General features: G+C 39.2%; 2 protein-coding genes across 5 annotated transcripts in view; one reads left to right on the plus strand and one right to left on the minus strand.

The window, feature by feature from the left end:
- slc38a11 (solute carrier family 38 member 11) overlaps positions 1 to 25,066 on the plus strand; it is a 243,842-nt gene that overhangs the window by 46,123 nt on the left and 172,653 nt on the right. The gene's annotated exons all lie outside the window — the stretch shown is intronic.
- The window catches only part of ttc21b (tetratricopeptide repeat domain 21B), a 63,937-nt gene that overhangs the window by 36,193 nt on the left and 2,678 nt on the right, over positions 1 to 25,066 (minus strand). The window contains exons 2-10 of one of the 4 annotated variants that reach the window (NM_001128258.2): positions 24,474 to 24,603; positions 24,271 to 24,381; positions 23,979 to 24,145; positions 19,549 to 19,671; positions 18,579 to 18,736; positions 15,722 to 15,806; positions 5,743 to 5,841; positions 5,330 to 5,522; positions 2,684 to 2,781 (exon numbers count right to left, since the gene is read on the minus strand). In NM_001128258.2, coding sequence (NP_001121730.2) covers positions 2,684 to 2,781; positions 5,330 to 5,522; positions 5,743 to 5,841; positions 15,722 to 15,806; positions 18,579 to 18,736; positions 19,549 to 19,671; positions 23,979 to 24,145; positions 24,271 to 24,381; positions 24,474 to 24,603 — 1,164 coding nt within the window. Of the gene's footprint in view, positions 1 to 2,683; positions 2,782 to 5,329; positions 5,523 to 5,742; positions 5,842 to 6,860; positions 6,992 to 7,467; positions 14,183 to 15,721; positions 15,807 to 18,578; positions 18,737 to 19,548; positions 19,672 to 23,978; positions 24,146 to 24,270; positions 24,382 to 24,473; positions 24,604 to 25,066 lie in introns of those variants that run through there. The other 3 variants (XM_087266995.1, XR_015498943.1, XR_015498942.1) reach the window with 3 other exon arrangements.

Genomic DNA, 25,066 nt, shown 5'->3' on the forward strand with positions numbered 1-25,066 from the left:
AATAACCTACGCCTCAACACAGGACTTGCCTGCTGTTTGTTATAAAAAAAAAAGGATCAGCAAAGACTACTGATGTACGGGTCTTTGTCAGTAACTGTTACACAGTTTATATGGACCAGTTTCTTCTTCCTCCAGATCCTGTGAGCGTTTCTCCTTCCTACACAACTTGAAGTGTAATTAAAATCATTGCCTCAATTTCTGGAGTTTGCAAAATATGTGTTTAATTGTGTGTTGTAACTTATAATCGATTCACACGGCTTGTAATCACACATCTATTATAGATCAATGCTTGCAATGCATCTCTCAGGTCAAATCTGTATGGGCTTTTTCACATACTGCGTACAAAACCACATTGAAAATGTGACGCGTGCTTCTTCTTTACCGATTTAAATGCGTTTTGTGCTCGTGATCTGTTGCTCTTTGTTGCTATGGTCAACATCATCTGTTCAGCTGTTGGTGGTCAATTTTTAGAAGAGCTCAACTTTTGCCAATGTGTGGATTAATACTGAATGTGTGTCATTGTTATTATTAGGGGTTGTGATTAAGAATAGTGGAATATGCTGGTGTTTAATTGCATTGCTTTAATGCATTCATACATTGGGCTCTCACATACTCTGTGCTCTTCATAAGCACGCAACCCAGGCTCATTGTGGAAACGAAGTCCCGCGGACGTTTCTATAGACCGCGGAATACGTCCCGGCGGGTACGTACGGCTGCAGTTTTTGTTTTTGCGAATCCGCGAGCTGTTGCGCGCTTTTTTCGCACCTCAGACGCCTCTCGCGAGTGCGGTTCGCGCCCGCTCTGTTCTTGCGTGATCCCGCCGGAGGCCACTGACCGGATGATTGACTGCGCGACCGGCCAATCGGCCGACTCGCCCTCCTCCTTCCCTGAACCCAACCAATTTTACCGATCGACCTGCCCGCCCGCCCGCTTCCCTAAACCCGAGTAACAGTTCACAAAAGCCGTCCAAAAAAATAAAAGCCCTGATTTTTTTTATTCCACCGCGTTTTCGGATTTCGTCGCGTTCTCACCCTGTCACGAAACTCGTTCACTTAATTTTTGGGATTCTGTTTTTGTCTTACCTGATTGCTGGAACTGCTCTTCCCCGGACTCGAAACCAGTCGCCGTGGTCGACCCCTCTCCGCATCTTGAGCCTGCCGACGTACACGCTGAGCTGAGTGGACAAAAGGGTTGCAGCGGGGAAGCCCTCCACAAGGAGGTAAGGCAAGCGCGAAAGGGAACGGCGTCACACCGCCCCGCAGCGTTCGCTTGAAAAAAAATAAGCGCGGCCGTACGTACCCCCCAGGATGTAATTTGCTGTCTCCAGAAACGTCCGCGGGACTACGTTTTCAGAATGAGCTTGGGTTGTAACCATGCTAGGCGTTTCTCTCCGTCTCGTGCTGAATGCAGTCAACCACTCACAACAGACTGGGTCATCGGACCAATCACAGCAGATTAGCCTTAGCTAAGGAAGGGTTTGAGAACAAATGAGTCGCTGAATAATTAGGTAAAAATAAATGCTCATTATAAGACAATGAAAGTGTTTTTTGACCTCGCATGCATATCAAACTATGCAAACCAGAATATGACCTTTTATAATGAAAAACAGAGGTTCTTAAATATTATTAATTTCAAATATGTAGTTTAAACAAACAGCAAAACGTTATTTTTTGAGTGTATTATATAAAATAAAACTTTTACTGAATTCAGTTTACATTGTTTTGTAAGATTACATATACATTTACATTTAGTAATTTAGCAGACGCTTTTATCCAAAGCGACTTACAAATGAGGACAAGGAAGCAATTTACACAACTATAAGAACAACAATGAATAAGTGCTATAGGCAAGTTTCAGGTCTGTAAAGTCTAAGGAGTGCATTAGTAAAAAAAAAAAAATTATTTATTTTTTTTTTTTTTTTTTTTTGAGTACAGTTAGTGGTATATCCAGAGAGGCAATTGCAGATTAGGAAGGAAAGTGGAGACTAAATAGTTGAGTTTTTAGTCGTTTTTAGTTGAGTTTTTAGAGTTTTTAGATGTTAGCTTAATGTTGTTCCTACAACGTGGCAGCTGCTTTTTGCCAAGCAGATGTGCTTGTTTGTGTAAGTGTGCACTAAAACCGCCTGACATGGGCCTCGGTTTGAGTAAACAGGCCCTATGATGCACTGGTGGATGACTCAAGAGGTAAACACAGCATAAGTGGATTAATGAACCAAGTCTCTGCAGAATCCGAATCAAATGGCAGACTTTATTCGACATAAAATACTTTATTATTGGGAAAAGTCTGTGCATCTTCCTATGAGAAATCATCTAGATTTTCTTTTAAGTACGATAGTAGGTCGGGCTGAACGGTGACGCAGTGGGTAGCACATTCGCCTTACAGCAAGAAGGTCGTTTTTGCCTTGGCTGGGTCAGTTGGCGTTTCTATGTGGAGTTTGCATGTTCTCCCCGTGGTGACGTGGGTTTCTTTTGGGTGCTCCGGTTTTCCTCACAATCCAAACATGCCGTATAGGTGAATTGAGTGAGCTAAATTGTCCGTAGTGTATGTGTGTGAATGAGTGTGTCTGGATGTTTCCCAGCGCTGGATAAGTTGGCGGTTCATTCCGGTCTGGCGACCCCAGATTAATAAAGCCGAAAAGAACATGAATGAATGAAGATAGTAGGGCACATAAATGTTTTCTCACCCCTGATTTGCCAATGGACTGCTGGATCTCTGTGAGAAATTCCAGTTGCTGTTCTGCATCTTCTATGTGTCCTTCTATTAGCTGACACCTGATGATACCTGCACAAACACAACAATACACAAATAAAAAAATCAAGTGGTTTAATAATCATGCTAATATTAGTCAGGCATCCTATACAGTGTAATTTCAGCATTTATATACTATTATTGTCTATATTATTGTCTATGTTCTATTAGTAATTATTATATTACTATTAAGTACTGCACTACAATTATCTATATACTATTAATATTAACTATGCTAATTTATTGGGGGGCGCTACAGTGGTTCAGTGGTTAGAACTGTCGCCTCACCAAAAAGGTGGCTGGTTCGAGTACTGGCTGGGCCAGTTGGCATTTCTGTGTGGAGTTTGGATGAATTCAGTGAATGAGTTTCATAATGAATGAATGTTAATTTGTTTTGTTTTTGTAAAATCTACTTAATTAAATTATTTGTTTTGTGCTATAGCTTGTTTTAATTTGTTCCAAAAGAAGAAAAAAATTGTTAAAAATAAATGAATAAATAAAAAATGCAAATAAAAATGTGTGTGTGTGTATGTGTGTGTGTGTGTGTGTGTGTATATATATATATATATATATATATATATATATATATATATATATATATACATACATATATATACATACACACACATATAATGTGTAAATTTTTTTTTATCCACTAATTCTATTTCATTTTATTTTATTTCAGTTTTCTCGTCTCACAGCAAGAAGGTCGCTGGTTCAAGCCCCGGCTGGGTCTGTTGGTATTTCTTTGTGGAGTTTGCATGTTCTCTCTGTGTTTGCGTACGTTTCCTCCGGGTGCACCAAGTTCCCCCACAAGTCCAAAGACATGCACTATAGGTGAATTGGGTAAGCTAAATTGGCCATAATGTATGTGTGTGAATGAGAGTGTATGGGTGTTTCCCAGTGATGGGTTGCAGCTGGAAGGGCATCCACTGCATAAAACATATGCTGGATAAGTTGGTGCTTCATACCGCTGTGGCGACCTCAGAATAATAAAGGGACTAAGCCGAAAAGAAAATGAATAAATAAAACATTAAATAATTTGACAATATTTCTTTATTCGTTTTTCATTTACCTAATGATATCTTCAAATACAAAGTCAGTAAAAGCAATAAAAATAAATATTCCTTAAGTATAGAGTGCTCAAAGCATTTATTTCTGTTTCCAGAAAATAACAGTGAGTGAATTTTCTTTTTTTTTTTAGAATTACTGCTGTTTAGTAATTACTGACATCATCAAATAGACCTAATGCAAACCAATTCATTGGGTTTGATATATGTGACGATGTTGCTTCTTGTCAGTTTAGCTTTTCAAGACAAGACTGACGATGCTTAAGCTAATTTCACATCATAAAGACATTTTGAAATTAAAGTGCATTTTAACTGCAGACATGTGAGCGCTGGAAAGCAGCTGTCTGCCAGTGAGTTTCATGTATTAAATATATGCTTTCCAAATGGCTTAAACAATGCATTTATAGGGTGTTTAAAATAAAAGACCACACATTAGGTATTGCAGAATTTATCATCACATTGCTGTTATAAAATGCTAAAACAAATCAATGATGAACGACAGCAACATTCCAACTGCTCAATCTTCAATATACAGTTGAAGCATATACAGAATTATTAGCCCTCCTGAATTATTAGCCCCTCTAGTATATTTTCCCACAATTTCTGTGTAACGAAAAGAAGATTTTTTTTAAACACATTTCAAAACATTATATTTCTAATAACTGATTTCTTTTATCTTTGCCATGATTACAGCACGTAATATTTTACTAGATATACTTCAAGATACCAGTATTTAGCTTAAATACCAGTGACATTTAAATGCTTAAATAGGTTAACTAGGTTAATTAGGTAAGTTTGCTTTGTAGAAAATCGAAAACATATATTGCTTAAGGGGGGTACTAATGTTGACCTAAAGATGATTTTTTTTAAAATTAAAAACTAAAATAAAAATTTCTATCTGAAATATAAAAAAAAAAATCATAAATTTTAGCTGCGTCCCAAATGGCACACTATGCACTCGTGCACTATGCATTTATGCACTTACACACTCAACAGGATATTATATGTGTGTAATGTTGTCCCAAATGGAACACTAATGTTTTTTTGCTAAGCAGAAAATTCAAACCGTTTCCCTGATGACGTTTGACGGTTGCCAAATCAGTGAAATAAACGACCGAATTGTCAAATAATACCTGCCGTGAGTATAACCGCATTCACCATCGGGAGGCGCTAAAATCACTCTTGTAGGGGAATTTTGCTTTCACAATCCAAAATAAATAAAGTTATTTAAGATGTGCTCCCGATAGCTCCGCCCCTTCTGCTACGTAAGCAAACCTGCTGTTGTTGAGTGCGTGAAGTGTCCATCATTACACACTTCATTTTACCGACTGAATGAGAGCATCATCCGGGTAATTAAAGTGCACTTATTTTTTTTTAGAGTTTTCAGTGTGAACACACTACTTACACATTTTTACTACAAAATGGCGTAGATTAGTGCATAAGTATGCGATTTGGGACGCAGCTTTTGACTTAAGCACTCTCTTCCTTATGGCTTTAAAAACGTCTCTTACCTATCAAAGCGGAGACGCTGCTTTCATCAAGAGTCATTGCTGTTTTGTACCACTTCATGGCCTCTTTGACTCTGCCCATGAGGATCAGCTGGTAGCCCATCTCTGTGGCTAGTTCAGAGTCACTGGAAGCCTGTGCAAATGCCCGCTCCACCATCCTGTGAGTGTGCTGGAGAATCATCTCAGCTCTTCCACACTGCAGAGAGACCCCATAAACACATCTAAATGCAGCATCACTACTTCTGTGCTATGGCAGCTTCAAAGAAATGCTTTATTAATGCCGTTGTGTGCAAGCCGAAATACAGAAGGTCAATGCATTGTGAATCATTTCGTGTGTTAAAGGTTGTGACAAATATGTTTACAAGATTCATGTTAGCATAAATGTTAAATGGTGACTGAATCTGTTTGAGTATTACCACTCGAGTGAACGCCAAAGACATCCTGTAGAAGAGCTCCGGATTGCTCGGTTCTTGAATGTCCAGATTGCTTATCAGATTTGATAGCTGATTTACAGACTGTAACCAGAGAAATAAATCATTAAGCATTAAATAAAATAACAAAAGTATATATTTATTCAACTGTTATTTTTATTGTTATATTATATTATATAATATTGGTAATGATAATGCTACTAATTCTTTTATTTGCACTTGAAATAAATGCAGCTTTGGTGAACATAACAACTTTAAGGCAAATAACTATACTACAGATGTTCATGTAAGCATAGTCAGTAGTGTCTTTTAAGTAAATGAAAGATCTAGAAGGGCATCCTGCTGATTTGATTCAGATGCATTCTTTTTTTGGTCAGAGGGCTCACCGGTTTGACTTTCATTCACTGTCATTCATTTTAAAAAGCACACGGTCCATTTTATTTGTATATGTTTTACTCGAACGCATAAACTCTACAGGGCCCTGATAGTTAGATGTGGAGCAAACATTAATCAGATTCACTCTAGAAACTGCATCCATGTTAGCACGTCACATTTAAAGTGGTAATTTCACAGTGGGAATACACAGTTTCGAAGATTCGTTCTCGCCACCTACAATGCAATTCGGTCAGGTATACATCCATGCTAAAATATCAAGGTGAAAGTGATCATAGCTTGCGTAGAATAGACGCAGCTCCCAACCCAACTTTAGGAAAAAATTAGATAGGAGTCTCGCATTAATGCAGCAAGTTATTCAATATATATATATATATATACTGAATATATTTTAAAATGTATTCATATGATATTTTTTCAGAAAACATACCGGTAAGTAAATAATGATAGAATTTTAGTTTGAACTATCCCTTTGAAAAAGTGCTCATTCAAAAAATCTTAATTAGCCCAGACCTCTAAAAGCCAGCATCTAGAAAACATATGATTAACAAAAAACATGACTTATAAACCAAAAATATACTGACTTTTTTTACATTAACAAATAAAATGTTGAATCTACATTTGTGAGCTGTCACACATTTGTGTCCACCTTATACTAAATCAATTTCGAGACTATTTATCTGTTTTTTATTAATTACTTTTATTAATTATTGTTGAGAAGTATTCAACTAAGTTGCCAGTTTAAAGGTGATGATCACTGTGGTGCATCGATTAGAATGCATGAGACGGGATAATTAAATTATGTTGCTTTATTCCACAATGGTGAATAGAGATGTGGTTTCTACAAAAAAGGAATAACAATAAACAATATTAAATCAAAGTTACATTTGTAATACAACATTAAACATAGTACAGTTGGATCAAAATATAATACAGGCAAGTAGTTAGGCGCAAATGGATAATTGTATTAAGATACTGACAGCAGCATAATATGAAGTCCAAATTGCTGCTAACTGGGTGTTTGACACAAACTGGGTCACATGTTGCATAAAATATAGACAAAGGCTGCAATAATCATACATACTGACTAACATAATATAAACAGGTTGAAATCGAACGATATACACACAGCTGGTCACTTATTAACTTCAATAACGACGTGAGTATCAAATTAGCGTCAGCTAATTATTGCTGCGTCATCTCAAATCACGGCGATCACAGAACATCGAATTAATGCTGATAAACAGCATAAAAACTCTTCTAACATACTCCTTAAGTTTCAGTAAACATACAGCACGTGAACATTTATGTACTCACGGTTTAAAACACGCACAAATCCACCAAACTACGCTGATTAGCAACACACAACTTCTCTGCCCGTGGCTTCACTCCGACTGCATTGTTCTCTCGTGTGCTCGCGTGCACGTCTTTGTAAGGCACATAGGATAAGTAGTCCAATAGCGACCTCTACAGGACAGGTTGGTGTAATGCTTTATAACAGCCGCCCCCAAATTTGTTGCACAAATTTGCAGTCACTCCAGCAACACTTTTCTCTAATCATCGGACACAGTGGGGAGGCGGATCAGCCTGCTAGTCGGCCTGATGTAGGATCGATCCTTCACTTGAACCTCAGCTGTTCGGATTCTTCCATCAGCTCCTGGGAATACCTTGATGACTCGTCCTATTGGCCATAGTGCTCTGGGCAGTTGAGGGTCCACTATGAGAACTACTGTATCTGGTTGTAAAGGGTTTGTGTCCGTTTGCCATTTTTCTCGAGTTTGCAAGGCAGGTAAGTAATTCTTCAAGAACTGGGACCAGAATCGGTCAGCAAGGACTTGACAGGATCTCCAGCGCCGTCGACTGAGTGCTGCTGAGTCATGGTAAAGTATTTGTGGCAAAGAAGGGTCTAGCCGCCCCATGAGAAGGAGATTTGGGGTTACTGGGTCTGGGTCAGCCACATCAGAAGAGAGGTAACCTAACGGCTTGGAATTCAAGATTCCTTCAATTTCAATCAAGATGGTGTTAAGCATCTCTTCTGTCACAGACTGAGCATTGAGTGTGGCATATAATGCTGTCTTTATGGATCTGATTTCCCTTTCCCAGGAACCTCCAAAGTGCGGAGCACTAGGGGGGTTAAATATGAACTTGATCTGATGCTCTGCCAGGAGTGTTTGAAGGGAAGGGTGCATGTCTTTGAAGGAATCACTGAGTTCTCGCTCGCCTCCTTTAAAATTAGTGCCTTGGTCAGACAGTACTTCAGCGGGCTTGCCTCTGCGAGAAATAAACCTTCTTAAAGACATCAGGAATGAATCTGTGTCGAGACTGGTTAAGACTTCGATGTGCACTGCCCTTGTCGTCAAGCATTTAAATAGGATCCCCCATCTCTTTTCATTACGGCGGCCTATTTTTACAAGAAAGGGCCCAAAGCAGTCCATTCCAGTTGAAAAGAAGGGGGGACTGTGGAGGCGCAGGCGTGCAGGAGGCAAGTCTGCCATGCGAGGAACCACTGGCTGAGCTCTCCATTTTTGACATTCCACACAGCCACGTTGCTCCTTTCGAACTGCCTCGCGGCCACGCAGTATCCAGTACTTGCGTCTTAACTCCCCAAACAGTCTTTCCGAGCCAGGGTGCTTTAGGTTACTGTCAACATGTCTGATGAGCATCTTACTCACTGGGTGCTTTGGATCTAATACAACTGGATGAGCAGTTTCTAGTTCCAACTGGTTGCATCTGCGTAGTCTGCCACCAACGCGAATGATGTTCATCTCTTCATCAAGTTCAGGTGCTAACATAGCTAGGCGACTTGATGATGGCACTGGTTTACCAGCAGTAAGAGACTGAGTCTCCTCCGGGAAACTCTCTTTCTGGGCAGCTCTGAGAATCTCTAATTCTGCCATCTGGTAGTTTTCTGCGGTAGGGCCTGGAGAGTCAGATGGGGCCGCCCCATGTAGATACTGTGCAGTTGCTTTCAACAAGTCATTAAAGCAGTGAAAATCTTTGGGGTCAGGATAACCAGGGTTAAGTGTGTTTGTAGCAATATTTAAGCAGGAAGCAGGTTTACGTAACTCTTCTGAATCTTCCTCTTTGGGACCGACTGGGATATTAGGCCAGTATTTGGGTGAAAGCCACAGAAAGGGAGGTCCCTTGACCCATCGATTCTCACCTGTCAGTTCCAACAGAGTTTTCCCCCTTGTGATGTCATCAGCTGGGTTATTTAGAGAGTCAACATAGTGCCAGTTTGTGCTATCAGTTAGATCCTGAATTTCGGCGACTCTTGTCCCGACAAATACCTTGAACCGGCAGGAATCAGAGTGAATCCAAGTAAGGACTGTGGTTGAGTCGGTCCATAGTGTGATTCGTTCAATGTTTAGGGTCAGTTCTCTTTGTAGCAGATGTGCAAGTTGGGCGCCAGTGAGGGCGGCACACAGCTCCAGCCTTGGCACTGATAGCTGCTTTTTAGGAGCTACTCGTGATCTTGAAGTAATGAAGGCTACTTCTACTTGACCATGTGGATCTTCAGTGCGCAGGTATCCAACACACCCATAAGCCCGTTCTGACGCATCACAGAAGATATGCACTTCTCTTGTACAACTGGGGTGGTCTAGGTGAGGTTTTGTGTAACATCGGGGCAAGCTCAGTTTCTCCAGATGAGGCAGTTCACTCTCCCATGCTAACCAAGCTTCCAGTATGTCATTAGGGAGTAACGGATCATCCCATTCTCTCTGTTTATTCCATAACATCTGCACAAGGATTTTGGCTCTTGTGGTGAATGGAATTATGAGTCCAATTGGGTCATATTGGCTGGCCAACACTCTATAAATGTTCCTCATAGTTGTGGGGCTTGCTTCCCTCAAGTGGGATTGGTATATTAGTGTGTCAGATTTACACCTCCAACGTAGTCCCAAGGCAGGTTCCTGCGGGTCCATTTGGCTCTGATTAAGCCATTGCTCACTATCCTGGGAGAGTATTGCTGGAGGAAGGTGTCTTATGACCTCTGGGACATTGCTTGTCCATTGCCTTAACTCAAAACCGCCACCATTGAGTAGTTCTCTCAATTTGTTAACCAATGCTTTGGCTTTTTCTGGTGAAGGGAAGCTTTGGAGCCAATTGTCCACATAAAAGTGCCTCTCAACTGCGTCACGAACCTCATCACCTTCCTGACTGTGGTCAGTAACGTGCCTTTGAAGTGCATATGTGGCACAGCATGGGGAACAGGTTGTCCCAAAGGGTAAGACCTGCCATTCATAAACGCTAGGTGGGCTTTCTTTGCTCAGGTCACGCCATAGGAACCGTAAGAGAGGTCTGTCCTCAGGGAGGAGTCGTACCTGATGGAACATTCCTCTTATGTCGCTGCTGATGGCTGTGGCATGTTCCCTGAATCTCAACAAGACACCCAATAATGAAGAGCTCAGATTGGGGCCAGGCAGCAGCAGTTCGTTCAGATTATGTCCTTGATGTGTAAAGGAACAGTTGAACACAATTCTAGCCTTCTCATTGTGGGTCACCATGTGATGTGGTATGAACCATGACTCACTAGAGGACTTCCACACGTCTTGGCTTACTCTTTCAACATATCCTAAGTTTTCAAGTTTTAGAATTTCTGCATTGTACGCTGTGGCGTGATCTGGGTCTTTGAGCAGGCGCTTCTCTGTATTGCGAAGATTGGCAAGGACAGAAGTTGGTGGGGCAAACAAGGTTGGCATAGACTGCACTCTTAGCAAGGGTGTGGCATATCTCTGTACTCCATCTACGTTCACTCTAACAGTCTTGGTCTGCAGGAGATCCATAGCTGCCTGATCCTGCCGAGATCTTGTAACTACCTTCTCATTTCTGTATGGCAAGACATCAAGCTTCCAAAGATTTTCCACATGATTATGCAGCTCGGCTGATGGCGAGAGTGTAGATGTGAACAAGCATGACTGGGATCCATTCTGTAATGGCAAGTACTTAGTAGGGCCTTGAAGTGTCCAGCCAAGTCTTGTCTTAACAGCAGCTGGTCCCCCTGGAGGTCCCAATCTTGCAGGTTGAATTGGAGTTATCAGATGTGGGAAATCTGAACCGATGAGAAGGAGAGGTTTGGCACCTTTTATGTCTGGTAGAGGCAACTTTCGCAGGTGTCTATATTTACACTGCAGTCGTTCAATCGGGTATGTGTGTTCTGCTAGACCTAGCTGATCAGCAGTGAAGGCCCTTATTATCTTATAGACTCTCTCAGGTTGGCTGGCGGGTGAGATGGTGAAGGAAACAGATGAGCCTTGTATCACCCGGAGGTCTTGTCGTACTGTTCTAAGGGTAAGGCTCTCAGATTGCCCTTGTAATTTTAGCTTCTGTGCTGCTTCTTGAAGGAGAATGGTTCGTTCTGATCCATCGTCTAAGACAGCGTATGTTTCCAGTGTATGACTGCCATTACGCAGGAGCACTTTACTGACTTTAAGGAGGACTTGACTGCACCCAGCTTTCCTATCAAGATACAGGATATCAGAGGAAGAGTTAACCAGTCCGCAAGTTGTTTCATCCCTGTGTTTCTCCTCCTTACACAGTTCTCCTGGTTGGGTATTTATTTCGTGAAGCGCAGTCAGATGCTTGCCTTTACAGTTACTGCATTGTGCTCTTAGACGACACTGGGCTGCTTGGTGACCTCGACCGCATCTCCAGCAACGCCGGTTGTTTATGACCCATTGCTTCTGCTGCTGTCTGGTAAGCTGAGAGAAGTTGGAACAATCATCTAGATTGTGCAGGTTATTACAGCAGTAAGGACAGTATACTCTGACCTTTTCAGGCCACTGTGAAGGGGACTTTGTTGCAGAAGGTGCTTCAGTCAAGGTAGTTTGTGTAGAGCCTAATAAAACATTCATTGACTTGCTTCGTGTTTTACCATCTCTCTTTGGCTCTCTTTGCCTTTTAGCAGCCTCTCTGCCAGTCTCTATGCGGTCAAGCATATCACCACCTTCTTGGATCTGCAGCTCATACTCCAACCACTCTGAGAAGTCCATAAGGGAGGGAACTCCTTTCCTTTGGGGGTGAAAATATCGCCTAAAGTTGGCCCTAAACTCCTGTGGTAATTTGCTGCTTAGCCTGGCCACGTGTGACCCACACTGAAGTTCAACACGTCCTTCCTGCTCAAGTTGTTCAAGCATTCCGACCAGAGCTCTAACCCTCAGTGCGAATTTACGAAATCCCACAGAGTCTCCTGATCGGATAGTTGGCCCATCCATTAGCTCTGCTATTCTCCTCAGCGCCAGTTGGTGAGGTTGTCCATAGTGCTGAATGAGTGAGGCCATAGTATCTGAGTAGGGGAAAAACGAGTTACTATACGAGTCAGCTATTAGGAGTGGCTCTTCAAATTTGAGATGGTCCACCAGAATTTGATATTTGAATCTCTCTGTAGCGTCAGGTGGGAGAATGTTCTCCAGGGATATCCGAAGCCTAGCAAACTCTCTGGGATCATCACAAGTGAAGTCTGGAATGGAAGGTTTGGGACCCCTATATGATCTCTCTTGTCTACGGGGTTGTTGGTCAGTAAATTTATAGTCTCTTGGTGGGGGCAATGGGGGAGCTGCTGTATTACTATAGTCTGACCAAGACTCTGACTCATCTGGGTCATCGTTTGGCTGGTAATAATTTGGTGTAGATGGGGGAGATGACCGTTTTAGTTCTAGTTCATGAATTCGCTCTTTCAGCTCTTCCATAAAATCTGAGATATCTGGATTGGGCTGTTTAGGCCGTTCATGTAATGTCACAGGGGGAGGGGGTGGTGGCCATTCCTCTTCAGTTTCCTCAATAACGGACTGCTGACCAAGCCTTTTTGCTACATTGTTGGGAGTCTTTATCATGGCACTGTGAGCAGGCACTGCTACTGATTGTGAAAGAGGATGAGGTGGCAAAACAGGTGACAAAACAGCATTCTGGTTTATACGCTGCTGCATTTCTATCATGGTCGAGTGTAACTTCCTATTATCCTCCTGCAACTGTTGAATAACTTCTAGCACCGATGGGTTATAATGTGATGGTGCAGGAGTGCTCTCATAAAGGGGAACCTGACTTGAGACCAAATTCCTTTCTTCCATCCCTCCTGTGCTCCAGTTACGGGTAGTGGGATACTTTGGGAGAGGTGTCATCTCGGCAGATCTCTCCATATAACTCCCTCTGTCCATCATACTAGCAGGATGTTGCCTTGGCTGTTCACGTTCTACTAGTCTTGGAAGGTCAACTTCATACTGCTCTAACCAGGCTGGGGGACGTCTGGAGCGGCTTGAGCGAACATCATCTGGTCTAATGGGTCTATCTGATGGAGCACGGGCCATATTATCCACAGTAATCACCAACTCCGGCTCGAAGGACCAATTTTGTTGAGAAGTATTCAACTAAGTTGCCAGTTTAAAGGTGATGATCACTGTGGTGCATCGATTAGAATGCATGAGACGGGATAATTAAATTATGTTGCTTTATTCCACAATGGTGAATAGAGATGTGGTTTCTACAAAAAAGGAATAACAATAAACAATATTAAATCAAAGTTACATTTGTAATACAACATTAAACATAGTACAGTTGGATCAAAATATAATACAGGCAAGTAGTTAGGCGCAAATGGATAATTGTATTAAGATACTGACAGCAGCATAATATGAAGTCCAAATTGCTGCTAACTGGGTGTTTGACACAAACTGGGTCACATGTTGCATAAAATATAGACAAAGGCTGCAATAATCATACATACTGACTAACATAATATAAACAGGTTGAAATCGAACGATATACACACAGCTGGTCACTTATTAACTTCAATAACGACGTGAGTATCAAATTAGCGTCAGCTAATTATTGCTGCGTCATCTCAAATCACGGCGATCACAGAACATCGAATTAATGCTGATAAACAGCATAAAAACTCTTCTAACATACTCCTTAAGTTTCAGTAAACATACAGCACGTGAACATTTATGTACTCACGGTTTAAAACACGCACAAATCCACCAAACTACGCTGATTAGCAACACACAACTTCTCTGCCCGTGGCTTCACTCCGACTGCATTGTTCTCTCGTGTGCTCGCGTGCACGTCTTTGTAAGGCACATAGGATAAGTAGTCCAATAGCGACCTCTACAGGACAGGTTGGTGTAATGCTTTATAACAATTATATTATTATATTTATAAATCCATTAATTCATTCATTTTCTTTCGGTTTAGTCTCTATTTCAGAGGTCACCACAGCAGAATGAACCGCCAACTATTCCAGCATATGTTTTACCCAGCGGATGCCCTTCCATCCGCACCCAGTACTGGGAAACATCCATACACACTCATTCACACCCACACTCATAAACTACAGCAATATCATTGATTTATTTTCTTTTCGGCTTAGTCCCTTTATTAGGGGGTCGCCACAGCGGAATGAACCACCAACTTATCCAGCAAATGTTTTACACAGCAGATGCCCTTCCAGCTGCAAACCATCACTGGAAAACATCAATACAAACTCATTCACACACATACACTATGGCCAATTTAGCTTACCAAATTCACCCATACCACATGTCTTTGGACTTGTGGAGGAAACCGGAGCACATGGAGGGAACCCACTCCAACACAGGGAGAACATGCAAACTCCTCAAAGAAATATCAACTGACCCAGCCAGGACTTTAACCAGCGATCTTCTTTCTGTGAAGCCACAGTGCTAACCACTGAGCCACTGTGCCGCCTTCATTGATTCTGTATTATAAATTCTTATTTATTAATTTAGTCAGTCAAATATGGCTGTTTATTTTATGCATACATTGTAAAATAAAACATTTTGCTAAGATTTTTAGCTGAATCAAATTACCTTTTTAAGTCAACTCAACCTGCATCAAACAAGCTGACTAAAAATATTAAGTTAAACTTTCTGTAACTTTAAACATAATAGATGAAACCTGATTAACTTTCTAAAATACAAAAACACAAAATAAAAATATAGGTAACACTTTACAATAAGGTTCATTAGTTAATGCATTTACTAACATGAACTAATCATAAACAACACATGTACAGCATTTATTAATCATAATTGAACATTTACTAATGCATTATTAACATCCAAGTCCATGCTTGGTAACATTAATTAATGCACCATGAGTTAACATGAACTAACAATGAACAACTGTATTTTCATTAACTAACGTTAACTAACATGAACAAATACAGTAGTAAATGCATTGTTCATTGTTTGTTCATGTTAATAAATGCATTAATTAACATTAATTAATGAACCTTATTGTAAAGTATGACCAAAATATATGTTGTCTTACATGTTTTACAGTGTAGTCATTATATACCTTAGTATCTCTTCTGAGCAGTGTAAGACTTATGCAAAAGTTGTACTATAATAAACACACAGGAACAAAATATAATGCAATGCTCTGGTAACATCGTTTAAACAATCCAAGAAATAAATATTTGTGAACCATAGTAAGTCTTTCTGATATATCAAATGATGTAAGAAACAATCAAATACACAATTCATAACAAATTAGTGAATAGTCGTTTATAACAATTAGTAATAAACGAGGATGTATGTTTGTAATGTCATACCTCAGAGATGTCTCCATCCCGGCAGAGAGCGTGCAGGGCCTGCATCCTCAGAGCCTCCAGGTTATTTTTCTCCCGCTGGAGAAGCCTGAAGTTTTGACATGATGAAAGGACCAGGAAATTAAGACTAAAGACTGTTTGTGTGTAGAACAGATGTTGTGAGACTTGCATTCATGCAACTTGCAATTGTAATTGTATAATAAATATTGAATATCCACAATCAGCATGACTTTATTCTGTGATAAACACCACGTTATTAAACATCTTTCTTGTCTGTTTGAGGGGAACTTTCGAGTAACTGACACACAACATCTGCCCTATTCAGACCGATGTTCCTGTCATCTGACGACCATACATTTTACCATGACTGTCAGAATCGGTTGAATGCAGTTTAGTTTAGATTATAAACAAGAAAAAAAATCTTAGTCATATTTAGAACAATAATCATTTAATTACATATTTAAAGACAAAATATTAATTATTGTCATTTTTAGTATTTTGCTAATGTCCTTCAAACCATTCATTTTTTTATCGTCTATTATTCTTCAAATTTGTATTAATTTGTGTGTGTGTCTGTGTGTGTGTATACATATATACTTTTATGGAAACAATTGTCAACGGAATGCTGAAATAATGACATTTATTCATATAACATATAATTTCATTATTTACCCCTCTTTTTTAAGGTTATTTAAAATATTAAAGTAAACACTTTATTTGCAGTTAATGTGATTTCTGTAAATTATCAAATTTATTTAATACAGACACACAAACTGGACATTTCATCTTAGTAATTTTATTACGTTTAGGAATAGTTATTGCCATCTTAATGCCTATAAATGAAAATAATATAATATTAATTACCCTATGTTAATTTGGTCAAACACATCATTTGACTACTTTACTACGGTTTGTACTGTATTACATTTCTTCCATTAAACATTTAGAAAGGTGATTTGTTGTAATTTTGCTCAAACTGTGTGACAAAATGTCACTCATTTAAACCATTTTAAAACTTTTGCTTGTTTCTTTGATTATGTATTACCACATTAGCAACTTATGGCTATTTCACTGTGAAATTAATGTAGTCAAGCACAAAATTATTCAGACTCCTGGCAAATTCTGACTTTGTTACTTAAAAAAATATTTTACTTAAACAAATGTTTTTTTGTTTTTTTTTTCCACAATGATGCTTTTTGTACATTAACTTATGACCTTTTAGGAGAAGCCTGTGTCATTTCATGTAAATCAAAAATTGTTAGTTGAATAAAAATAACTTTACGTCAGAATTTGCCAGTGGTGTGAATAAATTCGAGCTTGACTATAAATGAAAAAAAAAAAACATACTAATAACTTCCTTATACAATAAGAGAAATAAATAAAGAATTTTATGAAAAAATGTACATTAAATATTACTATTCCGTTGAATGCAGTTGAAGTCAAAATGATTCGCTTATCACTTACCAAATGATATTTAACAGAGCAAGGATTTTTTCACAGTATTTCCTATAATATTTTTTGTTTTTCTGGAGAAAGTCTTACTTGTTTTATTTCGGCTAGAATAAAAGATTATATATATATATATATATATATATATATATATATATATATATATATATATATATATATATATATATATATATATATATATATTTTTTTTTTTTTTTTTTTTTTTTTCCCCGATTGTCTACAGAACAGACCATCGTTATACAATGACTGGCCTAATTAACCTACTTAGGCCTTTAAATGTCACTTTAAGCTGTATAGAAGTGTCTTGAAAAATATCTAATAAAATGTTATTTACTGTCATCATGGCAAAGATAAAATAAATCAGTTATTAGATATGAATTATTAAAACTATTATGTTTAGAAATGGGTTAAAAAAAATCTTCTTTCCATTAAACAAAAAATGAGGGGGAAAAATATACAGAGGGCTAATAATTTAGCAGGGCTAATAATTCTGACTCCAACTGTATATGTTAAATAACCTAAAATTTGTCCCAGGGATTTCCATTTTAGAGCAACCACATACTTTAAAGTGGCTTTAAAATAAAAATCACAGCTCTACCTGAGAGAACCGGTTTTCACACGAACCCTTTGAGGTCCTGCTGCGTAGTTCATACAGCTCTCAGTGTGCAATCTAAAAGGGCCTTTTCATTCTGTCTGTCATTGGCCCTCATCCAACAGAGAATGAGAAACAATGACTCGCTCTCTGTACAGATCCATGGAATCACATCTAACTTCCATTTGCACTTGAATGTGGTTCACCTTTTTGTATTTTAGCCTATTTAAAATTTAAAGTCAGAATTATTAGCCCTCCTCAATATTTTTCCCCAATTTCTGTTTAAAGAATATTTTTTCACACATTTCTAAACATAATAGTTTTAATAACTCATTTCTAATAACTGATTTATTTTATCTTTGCCATAATGACAGCACATAACGTTTGATTAAATATTTTTCAAGATACTAGTATTCAGCTTAATGTGACATTTAAAGGCTTAACTAGGTTAATTAGGCAAGTTAGGGTAATTAGGTAAAACATTGTAATACAGTGGTTTGTTCTGTAGACAATCGAAAAAAATATATAACTTAAAGGGCTAATAATATTGACCTTAAAATGGTTTTTAAAAAATTTTAAATTGCTTTTATTCTAGCCGAAATGAAACAAATACGACTTACTCTAGAAGAAAAAAATATTATAGGAAATACTGTGAAAAATTCCTTGTTCTGTTTAACATCATTTGGGAATTGTTTGAAAAAGAAAAAAATAATAACTTTGACTTCAACTGTATGTATTTAAAAGCCACAAGGATTGATTGGAGCATTAAAACCTGCAATGTTGTGAATGGAGTTTTACCTCTGAGCTGCATCCACAGTTTGTTCCCAGTCCTGCAGAGTCAACAGCAGCTTCATCTTCTTCACCAGAGCCGGTAGAAAGGACGGGTAACTCACAATCACCTGGTTAATGGTGTCTAAAGCACCAGAATAATTCTGGCGATATTCATAATAATGAACCTGGTAAAAAGACACACGCTCAATAAAATAAATCACGATGAAGTTTATCATTAACTATTTGTAACCTTTTGATTTTATTTAATTTGTCAGTTTTTAAGTGTTGTTGTCAGATTCCTTAGAATCAATGTAAATCTGTTAGAATTGAATAGTATTAGATTAGGTAAAAGATATGAATATGGTATACAGTAAATATATCTAGCTGTAGAAAAAGCCAGATCCAGATTAGTTCAATTCTTTGAGATCAGTTTACTTGAATGCAAAAGCAAAATTGATGCAGCTCCATACTCAACACAAAACGCATATTAATAAATAGCATTTAAAACACATTGGATTCATTAATATTATTACATAAATCTTGTTCTTGTTTGTTTATTTATGTCAAACTAACAAATGGCGATCACATAAAGTATAGTAGTTCTATTGTGTTAAACAAATTTAATGCAAATGGATGGGATTTTTTATGCAATCAGAATACATTAATCTTATTTGTTAGGTCTAAATATTTTTTGATTGCAATTAATAAATTAATAAACAATGTATTGGATTCATCTGTATAGCATTAGGAAATAAATAAAGATAAAATGTTTTGTACTAGATTTTTTATTGTTTTTTTATTGTAAAATAAATTAAAATTTAAAAAAGCAGTGTTTATTCATTTATTTTGTTTTGTTTTGTATTTATTTTTTATTTTTTGCATAAAAATTAGACACACAAAGAGTTTGAAAATATAAATCATACACATGAACACTTTTAAGTGAACATCAATTGGGACATCTTTGTATCTTCATTGGTGAATTGTAAAACTAAATTACCTTCCCCATCAGAGCAAAAATGTCACTTTTCTCCTTCAAGGCTTCGTCAAAGTATTTCCCGGACTTCTTTGCATAAGCATCTTTATTAGATCGCAGGTCAATCCAGCCTTTTAGCACAATTCCCTACAAAACAATGTTTGAGTAAATGTTAACTATGGTGAGTGTCAAATAAACAGCAAAACAAATGGGAATCCTGAGTGTTATTGTAATAATGTTGAAACTAGGACTAGGTATATGGCAAAAATAAAATCTTGATAATTATTTTCTATATTAAATGATAGCAATATACATTTTGATATAAGTTGTTAAAGCTTCCAGATTTAAAAGATTACCCCAACAATGACTGAAGCCACAAAAATTTGAGAGTCAGAATGACAGAATTTAAATTTTTGGGTGAACTATCCCTTTACAGGCATCTTTCATTATAAATTATATTGTTTAATTCATTTTAAAACTCATAATGTAATAATTTTGTATCATTATGACTGAACAACTGAAATCACACCTAAAACGAATCTCAAATTTCTGTCCAGCTAGTTAACATTAGTGATGGGTCGTTAATGAACGATTTGTTCATTTTGAACGAATCTTCAATATGACTCAGGAACTACGAGTCCTCTCAGGGAGTGTGCACATTTGTGCAGGTGGTATCGTTCATTTCAAATCTTTTGATTCGTTCATCGCGGAAAGGCAGAAGCCAATCATATGGGTTTAGAGCCGGAAAAAGAATGGATCCGTTCATCTCTCGAGTCCTCTATCGGGTCTGAGTCACTCGTTCATCACGGGCCAATCATATGCATTTAGAGCCAAAAAAAGAATTGAACCGTTCATCTCTCGAGTCCTCTATCGGATCTGAGTCATTCGTTCATCACGGGCCAATCATATGCGTTTAGAGCCGGAAAAAGAATGGATCCGTTCATCTCTCGAGTCCTCTATCGGATCTGAGTCATTCGTTCATCACGGGCCAATCATATGCGTTTAGAGCCAAAAAAAGAATTGAACCGTTCATCTCTCGAGTCCTCTATCGGATCTGAGTCATTCGTTCATCACGGGCCAATCATATGCGTTTAGAGCCGGAAAAAGAATGCATCCGTTCATCTCTCGAGTCCTCTATCGGATCTGAGTCATTCGTTCATCACGGGCCAATCATATGCGTTTAGACCCGGAAAAAGAATGCATCCGTTCATCTCTCGAGTCCTCTATCGGATCTGAGTCATTCGTTCATCACGGGCCAATCATATGCGTTTAGAGCCAAAAAAAGAATTGAACCGTTCATCTCTCGAGTCCTCTATCGGATCTGAGTCATTCGTTCATCACGGGCCAATCATATGCGTTTAGAGCCAAAAAAAGAATTGAACCGTTCATCTCTCGAGTCCTCTATCGGATCGGAGTCATTCGTTCATCACGGGCCAATCATATGCGTTTAGAGCCGGAAAAAGAATGGATCCGTTCATCTCTCGAGTCCTCTATCGGATCTGAGTCATTCGTTCATCACGGGCCAATCATATGCGTTTAGACCCGGAAAAAGAATGCATCCGTTCATCTCTCGAGTCCTCTATCGGATCTGAGTCATTCGTTCATCACGGGCCAATCATATGCGTTTAGAGCCAAAAAAAGAATTGAACCGTTCATCTCTCGAGTCCTCTATCGGATCGGAGTCATTCGTTCATCACGGGCCAATCATATGCGTTTAGAGCCGGAAAAAGAATGGATCCGTTCATCTCTCGAGTCCTCTATCGGATCTGAGTCATTCGTTCATCACGGGCCAATCATATGCGTTTAGACCCGGAAAAAGAATGCATCCGTTCATCTCTCGAGTCCTCTATCGGATCTGAGTCATTCGTTCATCACGGGCCAATCATATGCGTTTAGAGCCGGAAAAAGAATGCATCCGTTCATCTCTCGAGTCCTCTATCGGATCTGAGTCATTCGTTCATCACGGGCCAATCATATGCGTTTAGAGCCGGAAAAAGAATGGATCCGTTCATCTCTCGAGTCCTCTATCGGATCTGAGTCATTCGTTCATCACGGGCCAATCATATGCGTTTAGAGCCAAAAAAAGAATTGAACCGTTCATCTCTCGAGTCCTCTATCGGATCTGAGTCATTCGTTCATCACGGGCCAATCATATGCGTTTAGAGCCGGAAAAAGAATGCATCCGTTCATCTCTCGAGTCCTCTATCGGATCTGAGTCATTCGTTCATCACGGGCCAATCATATGCGTTTAGACCCGGAAAAAGAATGCATCCGTTCATCTCTCGAGTCCTCTATCGGATCTGAGTCATTCGTTCATCACGGGCCAATCATATGCGTTTAGAGCCAAAAAAAGAATTGAACCGTTCATCTCTCGAGTCCTCTATCGGATCTGAGTCATTCGTTCATCACGGGCCAATCATATGCGTTTAGAGCCAAAAAAAGAATTGAACCGTTCATCTCTCGAGTCCTCTATCGGATCGGAGTCATTCGTTCATCACGGGCCAATCATATGCGTTTAGAGCCGGAAAAAGAATGGATCCGTTCATCTCTCGAGTCCTCTATCGGATCTGAGTCATTCGTTCATCACGGGCCAATCATATGCGTTTAGACCCGGAAAAAGAATGCATCCGTTCATCTCTCGAGTCCTCTATCGGATCTGAGTCATTCGTTCATCACGGGCCAATCATATGCGTTTAGAGCCAAAAAAAGAATTGAACCGTTCATCTCTCGAGTCCTCTATCGGATCGGAGTCATTCGTTCATCACGGGCCAATCATATGCGTTTAGAGCCGGAAAAAGAATGGATCCGTTCATCTCTCGAGTCCTCTATCGGATCTGAGTCATTCGTTCATCACGGGCCAATCATATGCGTTTAGACCCGGAAAAAGAATGCATCCGTTCATCTCTCGAGTCCTCTATCGGATCTGAGTCATTCGTTCATCACGGGCCAATCATATGCGTTTAGAGCCGGAAAAAGAATGCATCCGTTCATCTCTCGAGTCCTCTATCGGATCTGAGTCATTCGTTCATCACGGGCCAATCATATGCGTTTAGACCCGGAAAAAGAATGCATCCGTTCATCTCTCGAGTCCTCTATCGGATCTGAGTCATTCGTTCATCACGGGCCAATCATATGCGTTTAGAGCCAAAAAAAGAATGCATCCGTTCATCTCTCGAGTCCTCTATCGGATCTGAGTCATTCGTTCATCACGGGCCAATCATATGCGTTTAGAGCCAAAAAAAGAATTGAACCGTTCATCTCTCGAGTCCTCTATCGGATCTGAGTCATTCGTTCATCACGGGCCAATCATATGCGTTTAGACCCGGAAAAAGAATGCATCCGTTCATCTCTCGAGTCCTCTATCGGATCTGAGTCATTCGTTCATCATGGGCCAATCATATGCGTTTAGAGCCGGAAAAAGAATGCATCCGTTCATCTCTCGAGTCCTCTATCGGATCTGAGTCATTCGTTCATCACGGGCCAATCATATGCGTTTAGAGCCGGAAAAAGAATGCATCCGTTCATCTCTCGAGTCCTCTATCGGATCTGAGTCATTCGTTCATCATGGGCCAATCATATGCGTTTAGACCCGGAAAAAGAATGCATCCGTTCATCTCTCGAGTCCTCTATCGGATCTGAGTCATTCGTTCATCATGGGCCAATCATATGCGTTTAGAGCCGGAAAAAGAATGCATCCGTTCATCTCTCGAGTCCTCTATCGGATCTGAGTCATTCGTTCATCACGGGCCAATCATATGCGTTTAGAGCCGGAAAAAGAATGGATCCGTTCATCTCTCGAGTCCTCTATCGGATCTGAGTCATTCGTTCATCACGGGCCAATCATATGCGTTTAGACCCGGAAAAAGAATGCATCCGTTCATCTCTCGAGTCCTCTATCGGGTCTGAGTCATTTGTTCCTCATGGGCCAATCATATGTAGAGCCGAAAAAAGAATTGAATTGAAAGATGAACTAATTATCATGGCTCCTATCGGCTCAGACTGTGCACATTGGTTAAGATTATATGTGACTGTCAGTGTAACGTAAACGAATCAGTGACATTTGAAGACATGAAAAGGTGAGCTGAGCAAAGAGACAAAAATACCTTTATAGACAAAAGAGCAGGTAAACATTGAATTATTTTCTTCTTCTTATAGTATTTTATTTATGACTTATTTGTCGTGTGATCATTCTTTTGGGCTAGTTGTAGATGTGTTTATGAAGCAATTCGTAACATTTTAATAATATTTTTGCAAATGGAACCAAATGAACGAAATGACTCAAAAAAAGACTCGTTCATCTCGATAAACGAGACTCAAAGATCCGAGTCAGTAAAATGATCCGAACTTACCATCACTAGTTAATATGTGCCATAGACCATCAATATTCTGGCATGTTGACCAGTCATGTCTCCCTCTAGATAAGTCTAAAACGAGGATGCGTTAGAAAAGCTGACCTCTTTTGAGCCACTGGAGATCTTGATCATTCTGTCCACATACTCTCTTGCTTTGTCATTGCGGCCCAGAAGCCACAGCAGCATGCCCGCGTAATACAGTGCTTTAGGACTCGCCGTTTTCCTCTCCTCCTTCACCCGTCCATCCAGATCCTGTATGATTTCACGATCTGCCAATGAGTTTGGTTTATTATTCATTAGTACTCACATTATAACCTACATACTACAAGACAACTCCTAAGAAAAGGCATCATAATGTGGTATCATTTTTCATAAACAGATGTAAGAGATCTACCAGGGTTTGGGCGTTTCTTGTGGGCATAAACCAGAGCCATGAGCGCACAAAGTGAAACGTCTCTTCTCTCCTTCAGCATCTCCAGCTCCTGAATGGCGTCCAGCACTTGATCTACAACAATAAAATAACAGATGTGAGGAACGTAGACCTTTTCTCAAAATGTCAAATGAAGACAAAGAAAGAAAAGGGTGGGTTTCGCTTACCTTGCATGAGCAACCCATAAGCATGGAGGAATGTAAAGATTGGATCCGGACTGAATTTCCGTTGAGCTTCACTGGAAACATCTACGACATGACTGGAGTACTTTTCCTGGCAGTAGTATAAGATCAGTGCCTGAAACAATTCAACAGGGTTAAATGAAAACCTCAGCTTAATTTACAACAAAGATGAATTAATGATGAAAGGTTTAATGTAGTGCTAGAGACAAAAATAATCGCAAATAATCACATATAAAATAAAAGTTTGTTTTGACATAACATATGTGCGTGTACTGTAAAATGTTTATATAATACAAACATGCATGCATATGTTTAAGAAAATGTTTATGTACTTGAGATATAAAAAAAATACATGTAGTTGATACAAATTATATAGAAATTTAAAAATCTATGTAAAAAAAGTCCTGGCTGGGTCAGTTGGCATTTCTGTGTAGAGTTTGCATGTTCTCCCTGTGTTGGCGTGGGTTTTCTCTGGGTGCTCCGGTTTCCCCAACAGTCCAAACACATGCGCTGTAGGTAAATTGAATAAACTAAATTGTCCGTAGTTTATGTGTGTGAAACAGTGTGTATGGATGTTT

Source organism: Danio rerio, chromosome 9 (genome assembly GCF_052040795.2).
Source record: "Danio rerio strain M-AB ecotype USA chromosome 9, GRCz13ab, whole genome shotgun sequence".
NCBI classification, from domain to species: Eukaryota; Metazoa; Chordata; class Actinopteri; order Cypriniformes; family Danionidae; genus Danio; species Danio rerio.